Below are 20,484 nucleotides of genomic sequence, written 5' to 3'. Positions count from 1 at the left end.
CTTTGGGAGCTCTAGAGGGCTGAGACAAGGGGATCCCTTATCCCCTTACTTGTTTGTTATTGCTATGGAGGTTCTCTCTCAGCTCTTGAATAGAGTGGCGGCTAATCCGAACTTTAGTTTTCATTAAAGATGCAAGAAAATGGGGCTGACTCATCTTTGTTTCACAAAAGATCTCATGTTTTTTTGTAAAGCCGAAGGTACTTCTCTGTCTCTCCTTAAGAATGCTTTAATTACCTTTGAAAGTTGGTCAGGATTGAGTGCAAATCCCAATAAGAGCAATATCTTCCTTTCTAGTGTGAGTGACAATGAAAAGATGGAGCTCTTAAGTTTGATAGGTTTTGTCGAGGGTACTCTTCCCATCAAATACTTAGGTGTACCCGTTATTACCTCTAAGCTAACCTTTGGGGATTGTCGACCTCTCTTGGATAAAATCTTGGCTCGGGTTGCCTCTTGAAGAAGTAGGTTTTTATACTATGCAGGAAGGATTATTTTGATTAAGTCCATTCTTTTGAGTATCCAAATTTATTGGTCGTCTTTCTTTATTCTTCCTTCTAAAATTCAAAAGGAAATTGATGTTAGTTTGAGAGCTTTTCTTTGGTCTGGAGTTGATATGAATAGACCCAAAGCTAGAATAGCTTGGGAGGAGGTATGTATACCCAAAAAAGAAGGCAGGCTTGGGTTTATGAAATGTAAGGAATGGAACCTCGCAGCTTCTTTAAGACATATTTGGAACTTGCGCAATCATAGAAACCCTACTTTGTGGGTCTCTAGGGTCCCAATTCATCTTTTGAGAAATATAAGCATTTGGGACATAAGCATTCCCCAAAATTGTACATGGTCATGGAGACATGTCCTCAAAAAGAGGGAAATGGCTAGAAAGAATATCAAATGTAACATTGGCAATGGTAACACCACCTCTTTTTGGTTTGATAATTGGCACCCCGAACGGCCCCTTGTTTGCATCTATAGGGAAAGGATTATTTATGATGCATGGATTACTAAGGATGCTAAGGTGAGTTCTGTGATTGATGGATGCAATTGGAAGTGGCCAAGTGCCAATTCTTGTGCTCTTATTAACATGAGGAATTCTGTGAATTTCACACCTTCTAATGTTAACAACAAGATTTTTTGGATACCCTCACCTTCGGGGGATTTCTCTACCAAATCAGCTTGGGAGCCTATTAGAGGAAGAAGAGCAAAACTTGAGTGGTGTGACTTGGTATGGTTCTCAAAGGCTATTCCAAGATACTCTATGATCTTATGGATGGCTATAAAGGAGAGATTACCTACAAAGGACAGATTGATGAGGTATGGAGCTACTACTAACGCTCATTGTTGCTTTTGTAACTCATCTATGGAATCTCTTGACCACTTACTTTTTGCATGCCCTTTTTCTAAGTCTATTTGGAGCAAGATACTTATGCTTGCTGACCTTGGCTATGTGGTTAGACCTTGGCATGATTACATCCCCCATTTGGCAAGGAAATCAAAAGGTAAGAGTCTAAAATTCACTTTGGGTAGGCTTTGTTTAGGGGCTACGGTTTATTGGATTTGGAGGGAGCGAAATTCGTGAAGTTTTAGCGGTGACTATAAGGATTCCTTTACCATAATTGATGCTATCAAAAGTGTTGTGAGAGACAAAGATATGGACCTTATGAATGTCAAAGTATCCTACAGCAATAGGAAGTTGGCGAATGATTGGGGCCTCCCTAGATCTATTTTCAAAGACGTTCCTCAAGTTCTCGACACCATTTGAAGAGTGGATTACAGAGGGTTACACATAATGGTTTTTGCTTGGTTGTATTTGTATCATTTGTAAAGAGTTTGATCTTGTGTTTTTCTTTCAATGATCCTAACCTAGGGAGGTGTCCTATGGTAGGTGGAATTTTTGGTGTTCTCTTTGCTTTCTTCTTGGTGTTTATCTCCCTATGTGGTTTCAGATAAACCCCAAGAGCAGATGGCCATTTGTAGGCTTGTTTCTTTTGTTGCCTATTTTCGGAGCATGTCCCAAAATAGGTTGATTGCCTTTTATTAGGCCTTTGTACATTCTTTTTTTTTTTTTTTTAATATTATTACTTACTTAACAAATAAATAAATAAATAAACCCAAATAAAACCCCCAAACACAGCGAAGAAGAACTGAAACGTAACAAACTAAAAAGGTTAACAAAAACAAATAAGCAAAGTGCAGGTTGGTGAAAGAAAATGTGAAAAGAAAAGTAATGGAAATGATGAAGGTGATGGGTTCGAGGGACAGGTGATGTTTAATGGTAAAAGTGGAGGATAGAGGATGAGAGTGGAGAGAGGGGTGGCAGAAAAACATGGAAAGAGGGCTGGTTTCTAATCCTAGCGAGAAGAGAGAGAATTTTCTCTCACTAACAATTTTTTCATTTCTATCACATTTAACAACACATAAACTTTAATTTATTGCTACTAATAAAATTCCTTACCTCTTTTTGTATAATGGGGGAATTAAGCCCCCTAACATTCCACGCGACAAATTTAACCATGGCTAAAAGGTAGCTTAGGTGGAGTTCTCGCCTTCTTCGCTGTTTCTTCCTTTGATTCTTATAAAAGGCTTCACTTGTGAGAATATTGGAGCTGGCTCTAAATGTAATTAACTTTTTTTTTTCATATATTTTTTATTTTCTTTTTTCATGATGAATGGTAGGTAAATTATCAAGATATTCATGGAAGAATTCTCATTCCTTTCTTCTTTTGCCGTTTGATCAAAACTAGAAAAACAGAGAACTCCTTCTTGTTGCTGAGGACGTGGAAAGTGATGCACTAGATATGCTCACTCTCAACAAGCATCATACTGGTCTTAAGGTGATTTATTGGCTTTCCTTTGAAGTTACTTATCTAGGCATACAACATTAGATGGTGCATAATGTTATTGTTTGAAGATTTCGATAGATTGAAATGCTATCAACGTGTTTGTATATGTACACACTCATAGCCACAACCAGATGATGTTATTCTGTGTTCAGAATATATTTGCCAGCCCACACGAGATTGTTACACTAAAAGTCACAAACAATCCCTTGCCTAATGTTGGTAATGCCAATTGAAGGGCGTTTACTATTATACTGATGAATTTATGATTTTAGGTATGTGCTATTAAGGCTCTTGGTTTTGGGGAGAACAGACGAGCAAATCTAGATGATCTCACTATTCTAACTAGTGGAGAGTTGATAGAGTTTTCCGATTTTCAATTTGTGTTTCCCCCTTTTAGTAGTGCTTATGATAGCATGATTAACTATTTAATGTGTAGGTTATCTCTGAAGAACATGGCCTAACTCTCAATAAAGTCAAAGTAGAAATGCTTGGCACTGTAAAAAAGGTTGGTATATAGGCTTATGGTGTACTACAAGTGTTTTTTGTAATACAGTTGACACAGTTTATACCAGGTCACTGTCTCTGTTGATGACACTATCATTCTACATATTGGTAGGGATAAGAAGTTGATTGAAGAGAGATGCGAGCAGATACGCTGGTGGTTGCTTATGTTCCGTTTGTTGACTTTTTCCTTAAAAGCTTTTTCTTCAGTCAAATAAATAGAACCTTTTATTCTTCACTCAATTTGCAAATATAGATTGTATGAGAGAAACAAGTATCTTTATGGAAGTTACACTGGCTTTATAACATTTTACAGCTGATGGTTGCTATGTCATTATTGTTGCTGCTAATAAAGCGTTATTCTAAATACTGGGCACATTATTTTGTCATTATGTTTTCCTATTATTAATCACTAATTGTACAAGCCTTACAGGCATAACAGTAAGGGGTTAAATAGGTTGTATACTTTGCTTTTTCAATTGTAATACATTGACCAATGTACTTTTTCTCAAATACTTAATATATACGGGTGATTATTGTTTTATCTGCAGTAATATTTCTCATAAGAGGTTGAGGGTCCTCTTACTCTTTAGCCAGGAATTTTGTTGGGATTTGCAGCCCTTCATCACTCAATTCAAGTAACAATTCTGCTTATCATAAAAATATATGTGAATTTGATCTACATATACAATAAATTATTATATAACATAATTCACACTAATATTGCACTCTTCAATTTCCTTGTCGCATTTGTGATCGATAGTCTAGGATTCCGGATTGGTTTCTTTAAAGGTTCAATATTCCATAAAAAAGTATTAACTATTATGTAGTTTAAATTCACATATATTTTTATGGTAGGTGGAATTTTTGGTGTTCTCTTTGCTTTCTTCTTGGTGTTTATCTTCCTATGTGGTTTAAGATAAACCCCAAGAGCGGATGGCCGTTTGTAGGCTTGTTTCTTTTTATTCTTATTTTCGGGGCATGTCCCAAAATAGGTTGGTCGCCTTTTATTAGGCCTTTGTACATTCTTCTTTTTTTAATATAATTACTTACTTAAAAAAAAAAAAAACCGTCATGGCAATCAGGCTAATCCTCCTCCAGTGTATTATCTACCAATTCTGAAAAAGATTGAAAAATTTACTTGATTTAATTTGCTATTTGGGCATATGTTCTGAAATTTAATCTTTGACTTGCTCTTCCTTTTTTTTTCTTTTCACCTGGTTTCTTTGCTGCTGTAACATAATTAATTTGCTTTTGTGTGAGGTTCATCGTGCATTTTTTTTTCCATTGGACATTCTGATTCCTTATTTATTTGTTTAAAGCCTGCTACAAGTGACTTCATTGCCATGGACACTGGGAATTGCAGTCTGTGTTACATGAGGTGCATAATCAATCAGGTGTTCATCAAATAATTAATATACACAGGTGAATGTTGTTTTATGTGCAGCAATTTATCTTGCTAAGGTGTGTGATAATTGGCACCCAAGAGACCCTTTTAGGGATAGATATGGCAGCCGCATTGTGTATGATTCGTGGCTACATCATCTTGCTAAGGTGTGTGAGATTCAGGATGGGACAAGGTGGAGATGGCCAACGGCTAATTCTTGGGCTTTGATGGACATGAAGGATTCTATCGATTTTGATCCAAAGGAGGGCGAGGACGTGGTTGTTTGGAAGCCTAATGCATCCGGTAAGTTCTCTATAAAATCGGCTTGGGAGGTTACTCGTGTGCACCAACACCGAGTGGAGTGGCATCACCTCGTATGGTTCCCAAAAACTATTCCACGACACTCCATGATCACATGGTGACATTTAAGGATCGGCTTCAGACTAGGGACAAACTGATGAGGTATGGAATAGCTTCTAGCAATGTGTGTTGTTTTTGTAATCATGGGCAAGAAACGATCGATCATCTCTTTTTTGCTTGTCCTTTCACCCAAAGGATTTGGAACCGAATTCTTGAGCTCTCTTCCCTTGGGTATGTCACTCGGCCTTGGAACGATTATGTTGAGCACATAGCTAGTAGTTGGAGGAAGAATAAGCTAAAGTACTCTATAGGGAAGCTATGTTTGGGAGACACCATTTACTCTATTTGGAGAGAGAGGAATAGCCGGATTTTTGGTGAGGAATGCAAGGATGCACATATTCTCTACAACTCCATCAAGAATGTGGTGAGTGAGAGAGCTATGGACCTTAGCAAGATCATAAAGAATATTTACAATAGAAGACTTGCCGAGAAATGGGGTCTCCCCATGTCTATTTTTAAAACATCCTATGGGAGCTAATTATATAGTTTGTTGTTATGTGATGGGTTTTTTGTCGTGTAAGGGGATTTGGTTATATGACATCGCTGATTGTGCTAGAAGCGGCTACTTTGGCAATTGAAAGACTTGGGGTGTTGATCTAGTGCTTTGTCTTTATATCATTAACGGGCCCTACCTTGTTAATGTCCATGTTTATAGAATTCTTCTTGTTAATGCTTATGCACCTGGGTTTTGTATTCTGATACTTTTGAACCTAACCCAGGGCATGTCCTGTGGTAGGTGGGATTCATTGTATTCTTTAATCTCTGCTTGGTTCCATTCCTTTGAGAAGAGAAATGACAAAAAGAGAAGATTAGGGGTAGACATAGATAGTATCATTCCTTTGCTCCTAACCCAGGGCTTGTCCTGAAGTGGGTTGGCCGACTTTTAGGCCTTTTGTAAATTCTTTCTCCCTTCTATAAAAACTTACCCAAAAAGCAAAAAAACAAAAAAATTTATCTTTTAAATGATCTCATGAATTGAAGGTAATAAAAGAGATATGATAGGTTTCACATACAACTGACCTTTAATAATAGTGTCAATTTCCCTTTAATATGGGTGACTGTTATTTGTGTGCTGTAATTAGTTTCATTGAATTCGTTAATAATATTCTCATATTTGACCTTTTGGTAACATCAGGGATGCAGCTGGCTTTGTTGGTCCAACCACTGGCCCTTCCTTGTCCATCTGAGCCCGTACAGGTAAAGCATGAATGCTGCCTGAGTATAACTTTTGTTCAGACTAAAATCTCAGTGATTACTGCATTTGTTTGCAATTACCTCTACCAATGCATTTCGTCTCTTTAATACAACTTTTCTTGTTTCATAGATTGTGGACTTTGGAGAAAGTGGTCCAATTTGATGCTCTCGTTGCAAGAGCTACATAAATCCTTTCATGTAGTTCACTGACTTCATCTGTAACTTATGTCGTCAGTTTGAATATTACTGTATTTCTATGTTGAAGTATTGAGTAATTTGCTACAAAGTTATTTGTTATTGGTCTATGAAATGTGCGTTGCATTTGGGTTCCATTTTTCTATTCACCAATGCTTCCAATCTTTTTTTAGGCATGTTAACCCTGCTTTGTTCCTTAGTTACTGCTAATTTTCTCTTGGAAGTCGTTTAATGCCACCTATGAGATGGGTGAAATAGCTTAGTTATTTGCTATCAAGTATCATATATCATGATGTTTTATACTTGTCCTACGTTAGTGTTGAAATTCCTGATGTCTAGTTAGTAACTACTCTCTAGGATTTATTTGTTATTCCTTAAGTCAATGGTATTTAGTGTTTGCTGAACATATATCATGTAGCTAAAATGTTTTTCCTCAGACGTAAGTGTGAATGATGTGGGTGCAATAGCTTAGTTGTTTACTTTGAGTTTTTATAGAGGATAATGTTGTATGCTTATCATACATTCTTGTTGCTCTATTAATGGTTTGAATGGAAAAAGGTGTATAGCAAGGTTATATCCAATAGGAACTATGTGGCTAAGGACATAAATTTTGGAGTTGGAGTTCGGGCCGCATTGTTGCAAGGTGTATCCGAGGTTGCAGAAGCTGTGAAAGTTACAATGGGATCTAAGGTATCCATTCTTTCTTTTGTTTCCTGACAAATTATATTTTGATTAGTATAATATAGTTTTGATCCATTATAGTAAGGCTCAATATATATTGAGAATTTTCTTGTTTTCTTCTTAGTGTTTTCCATTCCCAATTCATTGATTCAGGGTTGTAATGTGATTATTGAGAAAAGTAGAGGGGATCTGGGGTCACAAAGGATGGTGTCACTGTGGCAAAAAACGTTAAAATCAAAGACAAGGCCAAGAATGTTGGTGCAGATCTTGTAAAGCAGGTCGCGAGTGCAACTAATACAGCCGCTGGAGATGGTTATTTCTTCTTACTATTTCTTGACATTATTTTGGTAACCTACTAGAATTTTTCATGGATTCATATGATTCCAGATGATGAGATGGGTTGAGTTATTTTTTGTTGGCAGATTGGCAAAGCAAAGCAACTTAAGAAAAAACATTACAAAACCTCGAGAAATCCTCACCTTTAAGTTGCTTGGGTTTTGCTTTCTTTTTTGAATTTAGTCTTTGAGTAATGTCCTGATTTTAACTTTCTTGAAGTTTACATGCACGAGTCAACTTGGAATGGCAGACATTTCTTTGGCTCTAATGACCGTTGTACCCTAATAGATTCTACGCATGCATGACTAGAAGAAAACCAGTATTTGTACAGCTAGCCATCAACTTTAAATGTTGGAAGTACAAAATTGAGTATTGTTTGGTCCTATCAATTTCGGTGGTTATATGATGATACTATTTCGCCTTAGTGTCTAGTATCAACTAACAGCCTTCAGAGGAGAGGTAATCTTTTTCAATATGGGATCTTGCACATCAGTTGAGTAGTTCTTCTCGCTGGAGATTTGCTACTAATCTCTTTTGCAGGTACAACTTGTGCTACTATCCTTACTCAGGCAATACTAACAGAAGGCTGCAAATTTGGAGGTGCTGGTGTAAATGTGATGGATTTACGCAGTGGTATTAACATGGCAGTTGATGCAGTCATAGTTGACTTAAAAGGCAAAGCGCAAATGATTAGTACCCTAGAAGAGATTACACAGGTAGTGGAATTTCTTTAAAAAAGTTATGTATAAGTTGTGTATGGTGAGAAGCATTGAGCTACGATATAATTNTTTCTTCACATCACTTAAGGGGTTCTTATTGCTGGAGATTTGCTACTTATCTCTTTTGCAGGTACAACTTGTGCAACTGTCTTGACTCAGGCAATACTAACAGAAGGATGCAAATTTGTAGCCGCTGGTGTAAATGTGATGGATTTACGCAGTGGTATTAACATTGCAGTTGATGCAGTCATATCTGACTTAAAAGGCAAAGCGCAAATGATTAGTACCCCAGAAGAGATTACACAGGTAGTGGAATTTCTTTAATATACTACGTATAAGTTGTGTATGGTGAGAAGCATTGAGCTACGATATAATTATAAGAAGTCTTACCTAGTCCAGAGTAGGAGACATTGATGATTTTTAACTTTCCCAAAATCTCTAACTTCTTCTTGTAAATGTGGTAAATGGTTGTAGCCTGGCTATGATTCTATTATCTTGTGTTTCATTTCGATAATTATAGCAAGATGAAGTGAATATAGGAGCAAATAGAGTTTTTAGAAACTATGCTAAAGATATATCTATCTTGATAAATTGAAAAATGTTAATTATTCGTATTTGCTTCTAGGTTTCAAAATCATTTTTTAATTAAACTTACTTTTTTGAATTTGCTTTTACTCTATGAATGCCACTCATTCTTACTTTTGTCTTTATCAATAGCAATTCAAATAAATTGGTATGTTATGAATAGGTTGCCACTATCTCTGCAAATGGTGAATGTGAGATTGGAGAATTGATAGCAAGAGCAATGGAAAAAGTTGGAAAGGAAGGAGTGATTACTGTTGCTGTAAGAACTTTTATTCCTTTAACTATATTATGCCATTTAACTTCTACAAATAGGTCAAGCTTATTCAAATTTTATAGGATGGAAATACTTTGGATAACGAGTTGGAAGTGGTGGAAGGAATGAAGCTCGGAAGAGGCTATATATCTCCATATTTTATTACTGATCAAAAGACACAGAAATGTGTAAGTTCCAGATCTTTGTCATTCTAAATGATGATTTTTACTTTCATCGATGGATTTCTTGCTGTATTGTGGTAAAATGAGGTATCCAGTATGAGTATGTGCTGATAATTTATTGTTAAATTGTTCCTTTTCTTTTCAAGTTTAGAAGATTGCTACTGACCCTTGGTTTCTTTTGAGGTTTCACTAGTTATGACTACTACATGAAGAATTCCATTTAACACCATAAAATTTTCCTTTACATAAAAGTAAGAGCTGAAATATTAAATGTTGTTATTCAAATGTTGCAGGAACTTGAAAATCCGTACATTCTCATTTGTGACAAGAAGATATCAGATATGAACTCACTTGTGAGAATATTGGAGCTGGCTCTAAATGTAATTAATTTTTTTTCTTATCTTTTTTATTTTCTTTTTTCACGATGAATGATAGGTAAATTATCAAGATATTCATGAGAGAATTCTCATTCCTTTCTTCTTTTGCTGTTCGATGAAAAACAGAAAAATAGAGAACTCCTTGTTGTGGCTGAGGATGTGGAAAGTGATGCACTAGCTATGCTCATTCTCAACAGGCATCATGCTGGTGTTAAGGTGATTAATTGGCTTTCCTTTGAAGTTACTTATATAGGCATACATCACTAGATGGTGCAAAATGTTATTGTTTGAAGATTTCGACATATTGAAATGCTATCGACGTGTTTGTATATGTACACACTCGTAGCCACAATCAGATGATGTTTTTTTTGTGTTCAAGAATATATTTGCCAGCCCACACGGGATTGTTATTGATGTTTTAATAAATTGCATATGTGAATACTAAAAATCACAAACAATCTCTTGCCTAATGTTGGTAATGCCAATTGAAGGACGTTTACTATTATACTGATGAATTTTATGATTTTAGGTTTGTGCTATCAAAGCTCCTGGTTTTGGGGAGAACAGACGAGCAAATCTAGATGATCTCGCTATTCTAACTGGTGGAGAGGTGATACAGTTTTCCAATATTCATTTTGTGTTTCCCCCTTCTAGTAGTGCTTATGATGACATGATTAACTATTTAATGTGTAGGTTATCTCTGAAGATCGTGGTCTAACTCTCGATAAAGTCAAAGTAGAAATGCTTGGCACTGCAAAAAAGGTTGGTATATAGGCTTATGGTGTGCTACAAGTGTTTTTTGTAATACAGCTGACACAGTTTATACCAGGTCACTGTCTCCGTTGATGACGCTATCATTCTACATGGTGGTGGGGATAAGAAGTTGATCGAAGAGAGATGCGAGCAGGTATGCTGGTGGTTGCTTATGTTCCCTTCATTGATTTTTTCCTTAAAAGTTTTTTCTTCAGTCAAATAAATAGAACCTTTTATTCTTCACTGAATTAGCAAATATAGATTGTATGACAGAAACAAATATCTTCCATAATTACTCACGCTTTATAATATTTTACAGCTGAGGACGGCCATGGAGAAGAGTGATGCCATGTTTGACAGGGAAAAAGCACAAGAACGACTTTCAAAGCTATCTGGTGGTGTTGCCGTTTTTAAGGTTAAATATTCATCTTACCAAATTCTTCCACTGATATATATCTTACAACCTCTTATGCAAGCATTCAATTTCTTTCAGGTTGGAGGGGCGAGTGAAGCAGAAGTTGGAGAGAGAAAAGACAGGGTCACAGATGCTCTAAATGCTACAAGAGCAGCAGTAGAAGAGGGTATTGTACCCGGTAAGTTGACTTATGTCTTGTGTGTTTTAATTATATATGTCTATGTATTACATTATTATTAATAGGTTTAATATGTGTATATTTCTTCTGTACTAAGAAAACATAACTGTTATTTAGGTGGTGGTGTTGCTCTCTTGTATGCAACCAAGTCTCTGGAGAACCTTCAAACTCAAAATGAAGACCAGAAAAGAGGCATCCAGATAATTCAGAATGCTCTTAAGGTCTAGTTTGTTGGATCTACTTTTTGTCAAAATTTTCATGGTTTTGGATGCAAATCTTTTCCTGACTGTATATATTGGTGTATTGTAGGCTCCTACTTATATAATAGCTTCAAATGCTGGTTTCGATGGTTCAGTTGTTGTTGGCAAATTATTGGACCAAGATGATCTTAATGTGGGCTTTGATGCTGCTAAAGGTTTGTTCCTGGTGATTTTATGAAATACAATATTCAGCCAGCCATATCATGCATGTTTCCCTAATTGTGGTTTCTCAAACTCCTCGCAACTTTCTTCGTTACTCCGCACAACATTAATAATTTCCTCATTAACCTATTGCTTTCTTGCCATGATATTTCCCTTCATCAGTTGCTTAAGCTGTGTAATGAATGTGCTAAAACAGGTTCATACATCAACATGGTGAAAGCCGGAATCATTGATCCTCTTAAAGTTATTAGAACTGCCTTAGTAGATGCTGCCAGGTGAAAATTATAATCTATTATCACCAAGTTGTGCATTGAACAACACTAGTATTTTAAGCCAAACTCTTGTGCTTTCCAATTGCAGTGTATCGCTGCTGTTGACGACAACTGAAGCAGCAGTCATGGAGAATCCTGATGACAAAAATAAGCTTCCAAATCGTATGCCAGCAATGGATGACATGGACTATTGATTACAAGTGTACAAGTTTCGAAAGGAACGATTTTAACATCAAATGTAACATTACTGAGGCATTGATACCCGGATTCAAGATTATGACACAGGCTGAATTACTTGCAGAGGTTTGAATTTTGACAGATGAAAGGGAGAAAAATGTGTTCAAGTACAATTTGGAATTCTTATGGTGAAGTATGGTTTAGAGTTAGACAAGAACATCGTAATTGTAAAACAAATCACAAATAAAACTGCCATTCTGAAATTGTGTAAACCTTACTAATATGTTTGGTCACTTTATGATGCTGTTCAGTGCCATTGTCACCTGAAGAGAATTTCTTAGTAAGGAGTACATAAAGATAGTGAAATTTTCGATAAAAATAATATTATGGTAACGTTGTTGCAGTGACTCAATAGGTCTTGTTGAGGTAACAATATCCTGAATCGATTTCCTATTTTTTTTTTTTTCTTAAATATCTCTACAACCCACTAAAATATATTCAAAATAAAAAACTTAATCAATATAAATTGAAAAGTTAATGACAATTAGGGATGGGAATGGTCCCCGAAATTTAGGGGACCTGCCTTGTCTTGTACGAGGCAAGGATTCCCGGTAATAGGCTGGGATGGATTCCTCATAAATTGGGACGGATAGATGTCTCTACGCTTTGTTTAAACCCCTTAAATTACATTAGTTTGGAGATTTTCTCCTCAGGTGGAATTTTTCCGTGTAGTCTAGGGTAGGGACGAGGCGAAGACAGGGAATGGGTTTAGGGGACGGAAAATGGGAAACCGGGCCCTATCTCGCCCCGTTCTCGTCCCTAGTTATTGCATCTACTGATCAACCTTTTTAAAGTTTAATTAAATAACAAAATATCCCTTTGAGTTTTAAAATAATAATTTTTTTGGTTCAGTAAACTTTTAATGAAATTATCATGAATTACCCTAAATATTTTTTGTTATTTTAGAAAATTTTAAGAATTTTTATTATTTAATATGATTTGAGGGATTAACTTAAAAAACATATAAACTAAATTCTGATATCTTATAAATCCGTGGCGCCACTATAAATACGAATTTATACAAATTTGTTGGCCATCTCGTGCTTCATATGCTTCATGCTGCTGCTTCTCTCCGTCTCGAGTCTCGCCGTTGGTTTTCAATAATTCCTCATCAAAATGATCTTCTTGATATTTTTGATCACTTTCTCCAACAATGCACGAAAATTCACCTCCTCAAACAAGTGCATGCGCAAGTCATTGTCAATGGATCCAGTAACTCCGCTTTCTTGGCGGCTAGAGTTACTTCGGTTTATGCTCGTTTCGGGCTTCTTTCTGATGCGCAAAACGTGTTTAAAACAACCCCAGTTCATTGTTTGTCGAGTTCTTTGTTGTGGAACTCTATATTGAGAGTGAATGTGTCAAATGGATGCTATGAGAACGCACTTCAACTGTATGTTGAAATGCGACAACGAGGGGTTTTGGGTGATGGGTTTACTTTCCCGCTCATTATAAGAGCTTGTAAATTAATGGGTAGTTATAGTTTTGGCAGGATTGTTCATAATCATGTTTTGCTAATGGGTTTTCAAGATAATGTTCATGTTGTGAATGAACTGATTGGAATGTATGCCAAAATGGGACGGATTGATTATTCGTGTAAGATGTTTGACAAAATGCGTGTCAGGAATCATGTTTCGTGGAATTCGATGGTTTCTGGTTTTGCATTGAACTATGATTGTGATGGTGCTCTTGACATGTTTCAGAGAATGGAATTTGAGGGATTGGAGCCAAACCTTGTAACATGGACTTCACTGTTGTCAAGCCATGCTCGATGCGGGCGGCTTGAAGATACTATTGGTTTGTTTGACAGGATGAGGATGAGAGGAATTGGAGTTAGTGCTGAAGCACTTGCTGTGGTGTTATCTGCTTGTGCTGATTTAGTTGCCTTTAAAAAGGGTATGGTCATTCATGGGTGTGTTTTAAAGGGTGGATTTGAAAATTACTTGTTTGTGAAGAATGCACTTATATGTGTGTATGGGAAGCATGGGGATGTAAAAGAGGCTGAGAAATTGTTTCTAGAAATGAAAGATAAGAATATAGTCAGTTGGAATGCTTTGATAACATCATATGCGGAGACTGGTTTATGCGATGAGGCACTTGCAATATTTCTGAAGTTGGAGAATTTAGATGATGGTTCAATGGAGAGACCTAATGTGATAAGTTGGAGTGCTGTAATTGGTGCTTTTGCTTCCAAGGGGAGAGGTGAGGAGTCTTTGTATCTTTTTCACAAAATGCAGAATGCCAAAGTCATGGCCAATTCTGTGACAATTTCTAGTGTTTTATCAGTTTGTGCTGAGCTAGCTGCACTGAATATTGGTAGGGAAATCCATGGCCATGTAGTTAGAGCTTTGATGGATACTAGTATTCTAGTGGTAAATGGCTTGCTCAATATGTACATGAAGTGTGGATGTCTTGGGAAAGGACGTTTACTATTTGAGAGAATTGACAGAAAGGACTTGATCTCATGGAACTCAATGATTACAGGGTATGGCATGAATGGACTTGGTGAAAATGCAATAGCAACTTTCAATCAGATGATTGAAGCTGGATTCAAACCAGATGGGGTCACGTTTGTTGCTCTTCTTTCTGCTTGTAGCCATGCTGGGCTTGTTGATGAAGGTCGTAGGCTTTTTGATATGATGGTCAAAGAGTTTAGGATTGAACCCCAGATGGAGCATTATGCTTGCATGGTTGATCTTCTTGGCCGTGCTGGGTTGATGCAAGATGCAAGTGACATTGTTAAAAATATACCAATAGAACCTAATGCTTGTGTTTGGGGAGCTCTTCTGAACTCATGTCGGATGCACAAAAATACAGATGTTGCGGATGCATTGGCTTCCCGAATCCTTAGTCAAAACATGGAGACAACTGGGAACTACATGCTACTTTCTAATATTTATGCTGCAAGTGGGAGGTGGGAGGATTCAGCGAGGGTGAGAATCTCAGCTAAAACAAAGGGTCTAAAGAAAGTTGCAGGGCAGAGTTGGATTGAGTTGCAGAACAAGGTTCATATGTTCTCATCAGGAAACAGTATGCAGTTGGATTTGAAGGAGGTTTGTGAAATTCTTGAGGAATTAGCCCGTCAAATGGAGAGTGAAGGCTATATAACTGATAAAAACATCATTGCAGAAGATGTAGAGGAAGAAATCATGGTAATCACGCTGTAAAAATAGTGAGACACTGGCTCTCACTCAAGGTTTTGAACCTGAACCAATTTCTTCTGAAAATGACGAGCTCTATTTTTTGGAGGTGCATTGTTTTGATCTAATCTGTAAATGGGTGGCACAAGGAGGATAGGCACCAAGTAGGCTAAACTGAATAGGGGTCATGTTATATTATTCAATCAATTTCATTCAAGTGTAACCATTAATTTTCTTTGCATTATCAAATATAAGGATTCAAATCTTACAACATTCTACTCCGTCGTGGAGGATCACTGGCTAGTCTTTTGTGCTGTTGAAGTGAATTGTACTATCCCTTACCCACCTCCTTGTGTGGGGTTTGGAAAGTTACGATCATTACAAATTATTTTACCCACCTCAATTGGTGGCTCGGATATGTCTCTCCCACTATTTGAGGTGAAAGAAAGACAAATCTGAGCTCCACCAAATGAGGTGGATAAGACAATACGTAATAATCGTAAATTTCTAGGTCCCGCTCGGCAAGATGGGTAGGGGATGTTCCGTAAATTTTATTAGTCTACTAATAAAAATAAATCAAAATGAGATCATATATTAGCAGAAAACATGCCATCAAATCCAACACATCATTAACATTGATGAAACATACAAGACTTCACCTCCCTCAAATGCCATCATCCTCAACAACAAAATGACCTAATTTGATCTCCAATATACACATACATTTTCATTAATTTTCCAGCAATTCCTAGTACACAATCTAGGACGATATAAGCAACTGTGTCGTAGGTACAAACCTCCTCTCAACCAATTCTTGATCAGCCTCAAACTTCACCTCATGTCTCTCATATGGTATCTCAACAAGCTGCGTCGTCGTCGCTGTCACCATCACCTGCTCCACCTTCAACCCCTCCTCACTACTTTCATTATTAATCTGCAACGTGGACACCATGGTCGGATCTTGCATGGTCCATGCATCAACATTTAGGTCATCTACTAAATTATTCGAAACAACATAATTATCACTCTCCTGTTGCCCTTGATTAATAAAAAACGGTTCAGAATTAACTATATTCTCAAAACTAAGAACCGAATCATCAGTTTCTTGAATCTGTTGCTGAGCTTGCGCCCGACAAATCGCCACCTGATGAAGAACCAACTCCAGCTCAGCCTTGTTTAACTCAATCTGACGTTGAAGTTCTCTTATAATTCTATAACATCCTCCCACAGGGTCACTGGCTCGCACGTCAGACTGGAAAATAATGGTCCGCATGGCTTCATCCTTCTCGGGAGGCTCAAGATTCTTGATGATCTTCGTGATGTTACTGACCCCAAACAATTTATGAGCGTTGAGGAATTGTCTCTGGCGATCGTGGGGGAAGTAAGGGGCGAGAATGCAATCAGGAGCACATTTTCTACGTTGGTATTTACATGCAGCGCATGCCTGAGTGGTGCTGCCATTGCTGGTGGCATTGGCATTGCCAAGTCTTGGAAGGGGTCTCATATTTGATGGGGAAAGTTGCACTAGTTTTTAATGTCGTTGAGAAGGGTGGAGAATTCGGAGGCGTTGCCGGCGGGGTCGAAAGGTAAGGTTTTTGTTGTCGTTTGAGTGTCAAGAGAAAGAGATGGAGAGAAATGAATGGAGAGACAGACAGATTGTTTGTTTATTATAGTAATGGGGTGGAATTTTGGCAGAGAGGTTAACGGATTAGTTGTTAAAGGTAATAATTTTAAAGGTTTTGATTTAGAAAATAAAGGGATTGGCTAAAAATAGTGTTTGTGTTGTAATACATTCTGTTAGAGTTAACTCTTTTTAGCGACAAGATTGGGAAGATCAGCCATTGAAATTAAGATTAAAGCCATATATCAATGGACTCATTAAACGGGTTATCTAATCTAATCTAGATCTAGTCAAAATGGATGGATTGTTATGGAATGGTGTAGCTACTTTCACACGAGTGTAATATAGTATGATCATGATCTCTAAGATGTTTACATTATTGAATGGAAACATTAAGTTGATTAGGACAACTTAAGGATTGGGTATATTTGTGAAATTTTACCTGCTATCAAATGATTGGAATGAATACCGTCTTCTTGAACCACCATCAAGTGACCTTATGATAAAAGAGTAAAAAGAGTTTCCTCAAACTCCTGAGTTCGATTCCTCTCAGGCCTTAATAGAGATAACCACTGGAGGATTATCTAATTGGATTTTCAGAGTCTTGAATGTTTAGTTGAGATACGCACAAACTAATCTAGACACCCTCGGTCATTTTAAAAAACAAAAAACTTTCCTCTTCTCACTTTATAATTGTAAGAACATTTGAGTTAGACTTGGGTTGGCTCAAGTTTCATTTAGATTTCTTTTCAGATCTAAAAACTTACCCAAACCTTAAAAAATCCAGAGGTTTTTTTTTATTGTTAATTATCGCCCTATTCTTGTTCCTCAGTTAAAGGGCAAAGCGTGGCGCATGGCGAATTCGAGCTCTGTTTGAGGCACATTATGAACCAAAATATATACATAACCCATTGATGCAAAGATAAATTTGCAGCTCATGAAAGCAAAAAGTCTTGTTGCCAAATAAAAGAAAGGGCTATAAGCTGATCTCATTACTTGAAATGTTGTACAATCTGAATGTAAGGGATGAAAACAAGAAGATAAATTATTTTTCTCAGTGAACTAATAGTTACAGAAACAATCTTATTCTACGAATATGGAAACTCCTGCCTTCACTTTGAACAGGAATTTCTGCGGAATACAACCTGAAATAAAAACTGAAAATTTTATCATCGGAAAGCTGATTCAAATGACTCGAGTTAATCATCTCGGGTAAATGATGAGCCGAAAGAACAAAAAAACAAAAAAAAAAAAAGTAAAGCAAGAAGATGAAAAAGCTCTTTGCCCACTAACAGTAAGCTACATGAATCTTATTTTGCCTATATGCTTTATCTCTGGCTGCCAAGTATCCCGACCTGTGTTCCTTTTAGCCTGTCTCATGTGGATTTAGTGCATTGAACTAGAATTGGTTAAAAATTAAATGAACGCAAATATATACATAAATACATAAACCCAATAGCAACTAAACTGTAAGATCGTTCGTTGATACAAAAAGTTCAAGCTAAAACTGTAGGCCTTAATGCATCAAAATTTTGCTAGCTGGATTTGTTGTTACCAACAAGTTTAATTTTTCAACAACATGCTCATTCTTCAAAAAGGATTAATGATTTATAAACTTCTTTTAAGAAGAAACTAGCATTTTATGTGCATTCAATAATTATTATTTTTTCCTCTTCTCAATTCAATAACAGAGTCCAGTAATCAACATGTTCAAAGATTTACACTCCAAAATAATAATAATAATAACAATTCGCAACTTATTTCCCTATCATTTAACGGTGAAAATATATTTTCTTACCCAATGTCAGAATGCAGACAAACAGTTAAGGCTCAGACTTGATAAGCTCTTCGACAGAGTTCTTATACTTGCTAATCAGTTCCCTGGCATTCAATCAGAAAACAAGTCACTTCCTGAGCAATCATAAAACTTAACACAAAACTCTAAACCATGCACAACCTCCGTTGATTCAGCAGCTGTTCACTCTCCTCCAGCTTTCGCTTCTGCCCCTCAACCGTCTGCATCCAATATCAAAAAATTCCCCAAATCATACCAAGAAACTTTAAACCAACCAAAGAGAAACTAATTACATTACAATTCATACAAAGCTTTGTAACAAAAGACAAAAAGAACTCTCAGTATTCTGCTGTACATCTATCAACCCAACTAGTTCTATCTAAACTAAAAAAAGCTGACCGTGAAACACTATCTCCCACGAAGACCTCAATCAACAAGATCCTTTACTAATTTGAGCAGGTTTATACACATCTTTTTCAAATGTCAAATAAATCTCTCATCATACCCCAAGCTTTTACCATTGCAACAAAGACTAGTAAAACCCATCAATACAACAAAGTCATAATACACAGCCGGATGCAAAATCTTGGTAATGTTATCAGAACAAGTTTATCATAACATTAAACATCACAATTGTAACACTCGATGTCCATTTTTATATTTTGTTACTAGTTACCAATAAAAGGTTACTAGTATAATTTATTACAATTCTTACATCTAATGTCACCAAAGTACGATGTTCCGATAATCCAAATAATGTTAGATATTCTGTAGCTGTTACCAAAACTCCATTTCATTTTTCAAACATAAAGATGTCATCTTCATACATACCATTGCAATGTAATTACCTATCCTAAAAACTTAATCAAAATATCATCCTGAAAAACGTTATAAATGTCCAAAAATATGAAGTATATGTGATTAAACTTACCATTGCCTTACTGCTGATTGATCCTGATATTGAATTCAATAGTTGCTGACACTTCTCAAAGTGATTGTTCAACTCACTAACCTTCAAACACAAATAAATAAAAACATAAATTAAATTATACACATTAAAATTTAATCTCCCAAACGTTACCCAAATCAATAATTTGATGACGTTGCCAGTAACATTACCAGGATCAAGGAGAAATTAAAAAAAAAAAAAAATCAAAAAATATGTACCAAAGCATCTGAGTGCTGGTCCCTGGTTCCATCCTCAATAGCGTCGGCTAAATTCTCCACCAACTGTAAATCAAAACCGCACAAAAGAAGAAACTAAAAGTTACAAAGAGCACCCAATTAGATTGAAAAAACTTACAAACAGAGGACATGAAACACAACCCACATGCAAGAGATGGAAGTGAGAGGCGAGTGACTGGTGATGCTGGTTCTGTTGTGGTTGCTGTTGCTGCTGTTGAAGCGTACGATGTTGAAGCTGCGGTTGTTGTTGAAACTGCTGTTGTTGAGGAAATTGAGGTTGTTGGTAGAATTGTTGTTGATGGTGTTGTGGGGAGAGGAGTAGATGGTCTTGATTTGAGGGTGCAGGGGAGTTTGTGTGGGTCGGCATGGTGGGGATCATTGGCCACGACCCGGAACCCGAATATGGATCCATTTTGGGAACTGGGGTTCTCAGGTCACCGCGGGATTTGATTAACACGAATAAATACGAATTAAAGAGCGAGGAGGAGGATGAAGAAGATATTAGCTTAACTACGAGTTTGTCCTAAACGCTGCCGTAAAGATAGTTCTTTTGGGGTCCTCTATATTTTAAATTTATTGCAAATGTACACTCTAGTCTATAAATTAGATAGATTATTTTGTCTCTTAATGTTGATTAGAATATAACATAATGCCAACATTTAACTTCTTTGAAAAAGCATAAACTAGTTTTTTTTTAAATAACTTTTAATTTTCTAAATTTTTCTTAAATTGCGGATGCTTAGATAGGGAATCAAACTTGAGATCGTGTTCTTATCCAGACTATCTCCAATTTACTCTAACT

General features: G+C 36.6%; 4 protein-coding genes across 4 annotated transcripts; 2 read left to right on the top strand and 2 right to left on the bottom strand.

Annotated features, from left to right (window-relative positions):
- The first annotated feature begins 868 nt into the window (after positions 1–868).
- Positions 869–12,182, top strand: LOC116121649 (chaperonin CPN60-like 2, mitochondrial). The gene is made up of 22 exons (XM_031407592.1): positions 869–1,219; positions 2,739–2,828; positions 3,274–3,342; positions 4,661–4,703; positions 4,786–5,028; positions 6,281–6,342; positions 7,093–7,224; positions 7,398–7,527; positions 8,401–8,576; positions 9,019–9,114; positions 9,192–9,296; positions 9,584–9,670; positions 9,794–9,883; positions 10,197–10,277; positions 10,361–10,429; positions 10,497–10,574; positions 10,740–10,835; positions 10,914–11,013; positions 11,131–11,234; positions 11,323–11,428; positions 11,632–11,710; positions 11,796–12,182. The coding sequence occupies exons 1-22, from the start codon at positions 869–871 to the stop codon at positions 11,899–11,901; spliced, it is 2,493 nt and encodes an 830-aa protein (XP_031263452.1). The 3' UTR covers positions 11,902–12,182.
- A 779-nt stretch (positions 12,183–12,961) lies between these two features.
- On the top strand, positions 12,962–15,302 carry LOC116121688 (putative pentatricopeptide repeat-containing protein At1g17630). Its single transcript, XM_031407625.1, has one exon. The coding sequence runs from the start codon at positions 12,994–12,996 to the stop codon at positions 15,106–15,108; it is 2,115 nt and encodes a 704-aa protein (XP_031263485.1). The 5' UTR covers positions 12,962–12,993; the 3' UTR covers positions 15,109–15,302.
- Positions 15,303–15,841: 539 nt separating this feature from the next.
- On the bottom strand, positions 15,842–16,585 carry LOC116121648 (LOB domain-containing protein 22). The gene has a single exon (XM_031407591.1). The coding sequence runs from the start codon at positions 16,583–16,585 to the stop codon at positions 15,842–15,844; it is 744 nt and encodes a 247-aa protein (XP_031263451.1).
- A 1,080-nt stretch (positions 16,586–17,665) lies between these two features.
- Positions 17,666–20,152, bottom strand: LOC116121681 (mediator of RNA polymerase II transcription subunit 9-like). Its single transcript, XM_031407619.1, has 6 exons — positions 19,828–20,152; positions 19,665–19,727; positions 19,429–19,509; positions 18,660–18,718; positions 18,501–18,583; positions 17,666–17,859 (listed from the first exon to the last, which is right to left on the bottom strand). Exons 1-5 carry the CDS (start codon positions 20,092–20,094, stop codon positions 18,526–18,528), a joined length of 528 nt encoding a protein of 175 aa, XP_031263479.1. The 5' UTR covers positions 20,095–20,152; the 3' UTR covers positions 17,666–17,859; positions 18,501–18,525.
- Positions 20,153–20,484: the final 332 nt, after the last annotated feature.

The sequence above is a fragment of the Pistacia vera genome, unplaced genomic scaffold (genome assembly GCF_008641045.1).
Source record: "Pistacia vera cultivar Batoury unplaced genomic scaffold, PisVer_v2 Contig127, whole genome shotgun sequence".
Lineage (NCBI taxonomy): Eukaryota > Viridiplantae > Streptophyta > Magnoliopsida > Sapindales > Anacardiaceae > Pistacia > Pistacia vera.
Note: the sequence above shows the minus strand (reverse complement) of the source record. Positions and strands in the feature narration are given on the sequence as shown.

Coding starts and splice junctions, on each gene's coding strand:
- LOC116121649 (XM_031407592.1), top strand. CDS start 869: ATGGCTAGAAAGAATATCAAATGTAACATTGGCAATGGTAACACCACC. Junction 1,220..2,738: donor AACTTGAGTGGTGTGACTTG/GTATGGTTCTCA, acceptor GATCAAAACTAG/AAAAACAGAGAACTCCTTCT. Junction 10,836..10,913: donor GTGGTGTTGCCGTTTTTAAG/GTTAAATATTCA, acceptor AATTTCTTTCAG/GTTGGAGGGGCGAGTGAAGC.
- LOC116121688 (XM_031407625.1), top strand. CDS start 12,994: ATGCTTCATGCTGCTGCTTCTCTCCGTCTCGAGTCTCGCCGTTGGTTT.
- LOC116121648 (XM_031407591.1), bottom strand. CDS start 16,585: ATGAGACCCCTTCCAAGACTTGGCAATGCCAATGCCACCAGCAATGGC.
- LOC116121681 (XM_031407619.1), bottom strand. CDS start 20,094: ATGGATCCATATTCGGGTTCCGGGTCGTGGCCAATGATCCCCACCATG. Junction 18,719..19,428: donor CAATCAGCAGTAAGGCAATG/GTAAGTTTAATC, acceptor TATTGGATGCAG/ACGGTTGAGGGGCAGAAGCG. Junction 18,584..18,659: donor CAGCTGCTGAATCAACGGAG/GTTGTGCATGGT, acceptor ATTGAATGCCAG/GGAACTGATTAGCAAGTATA.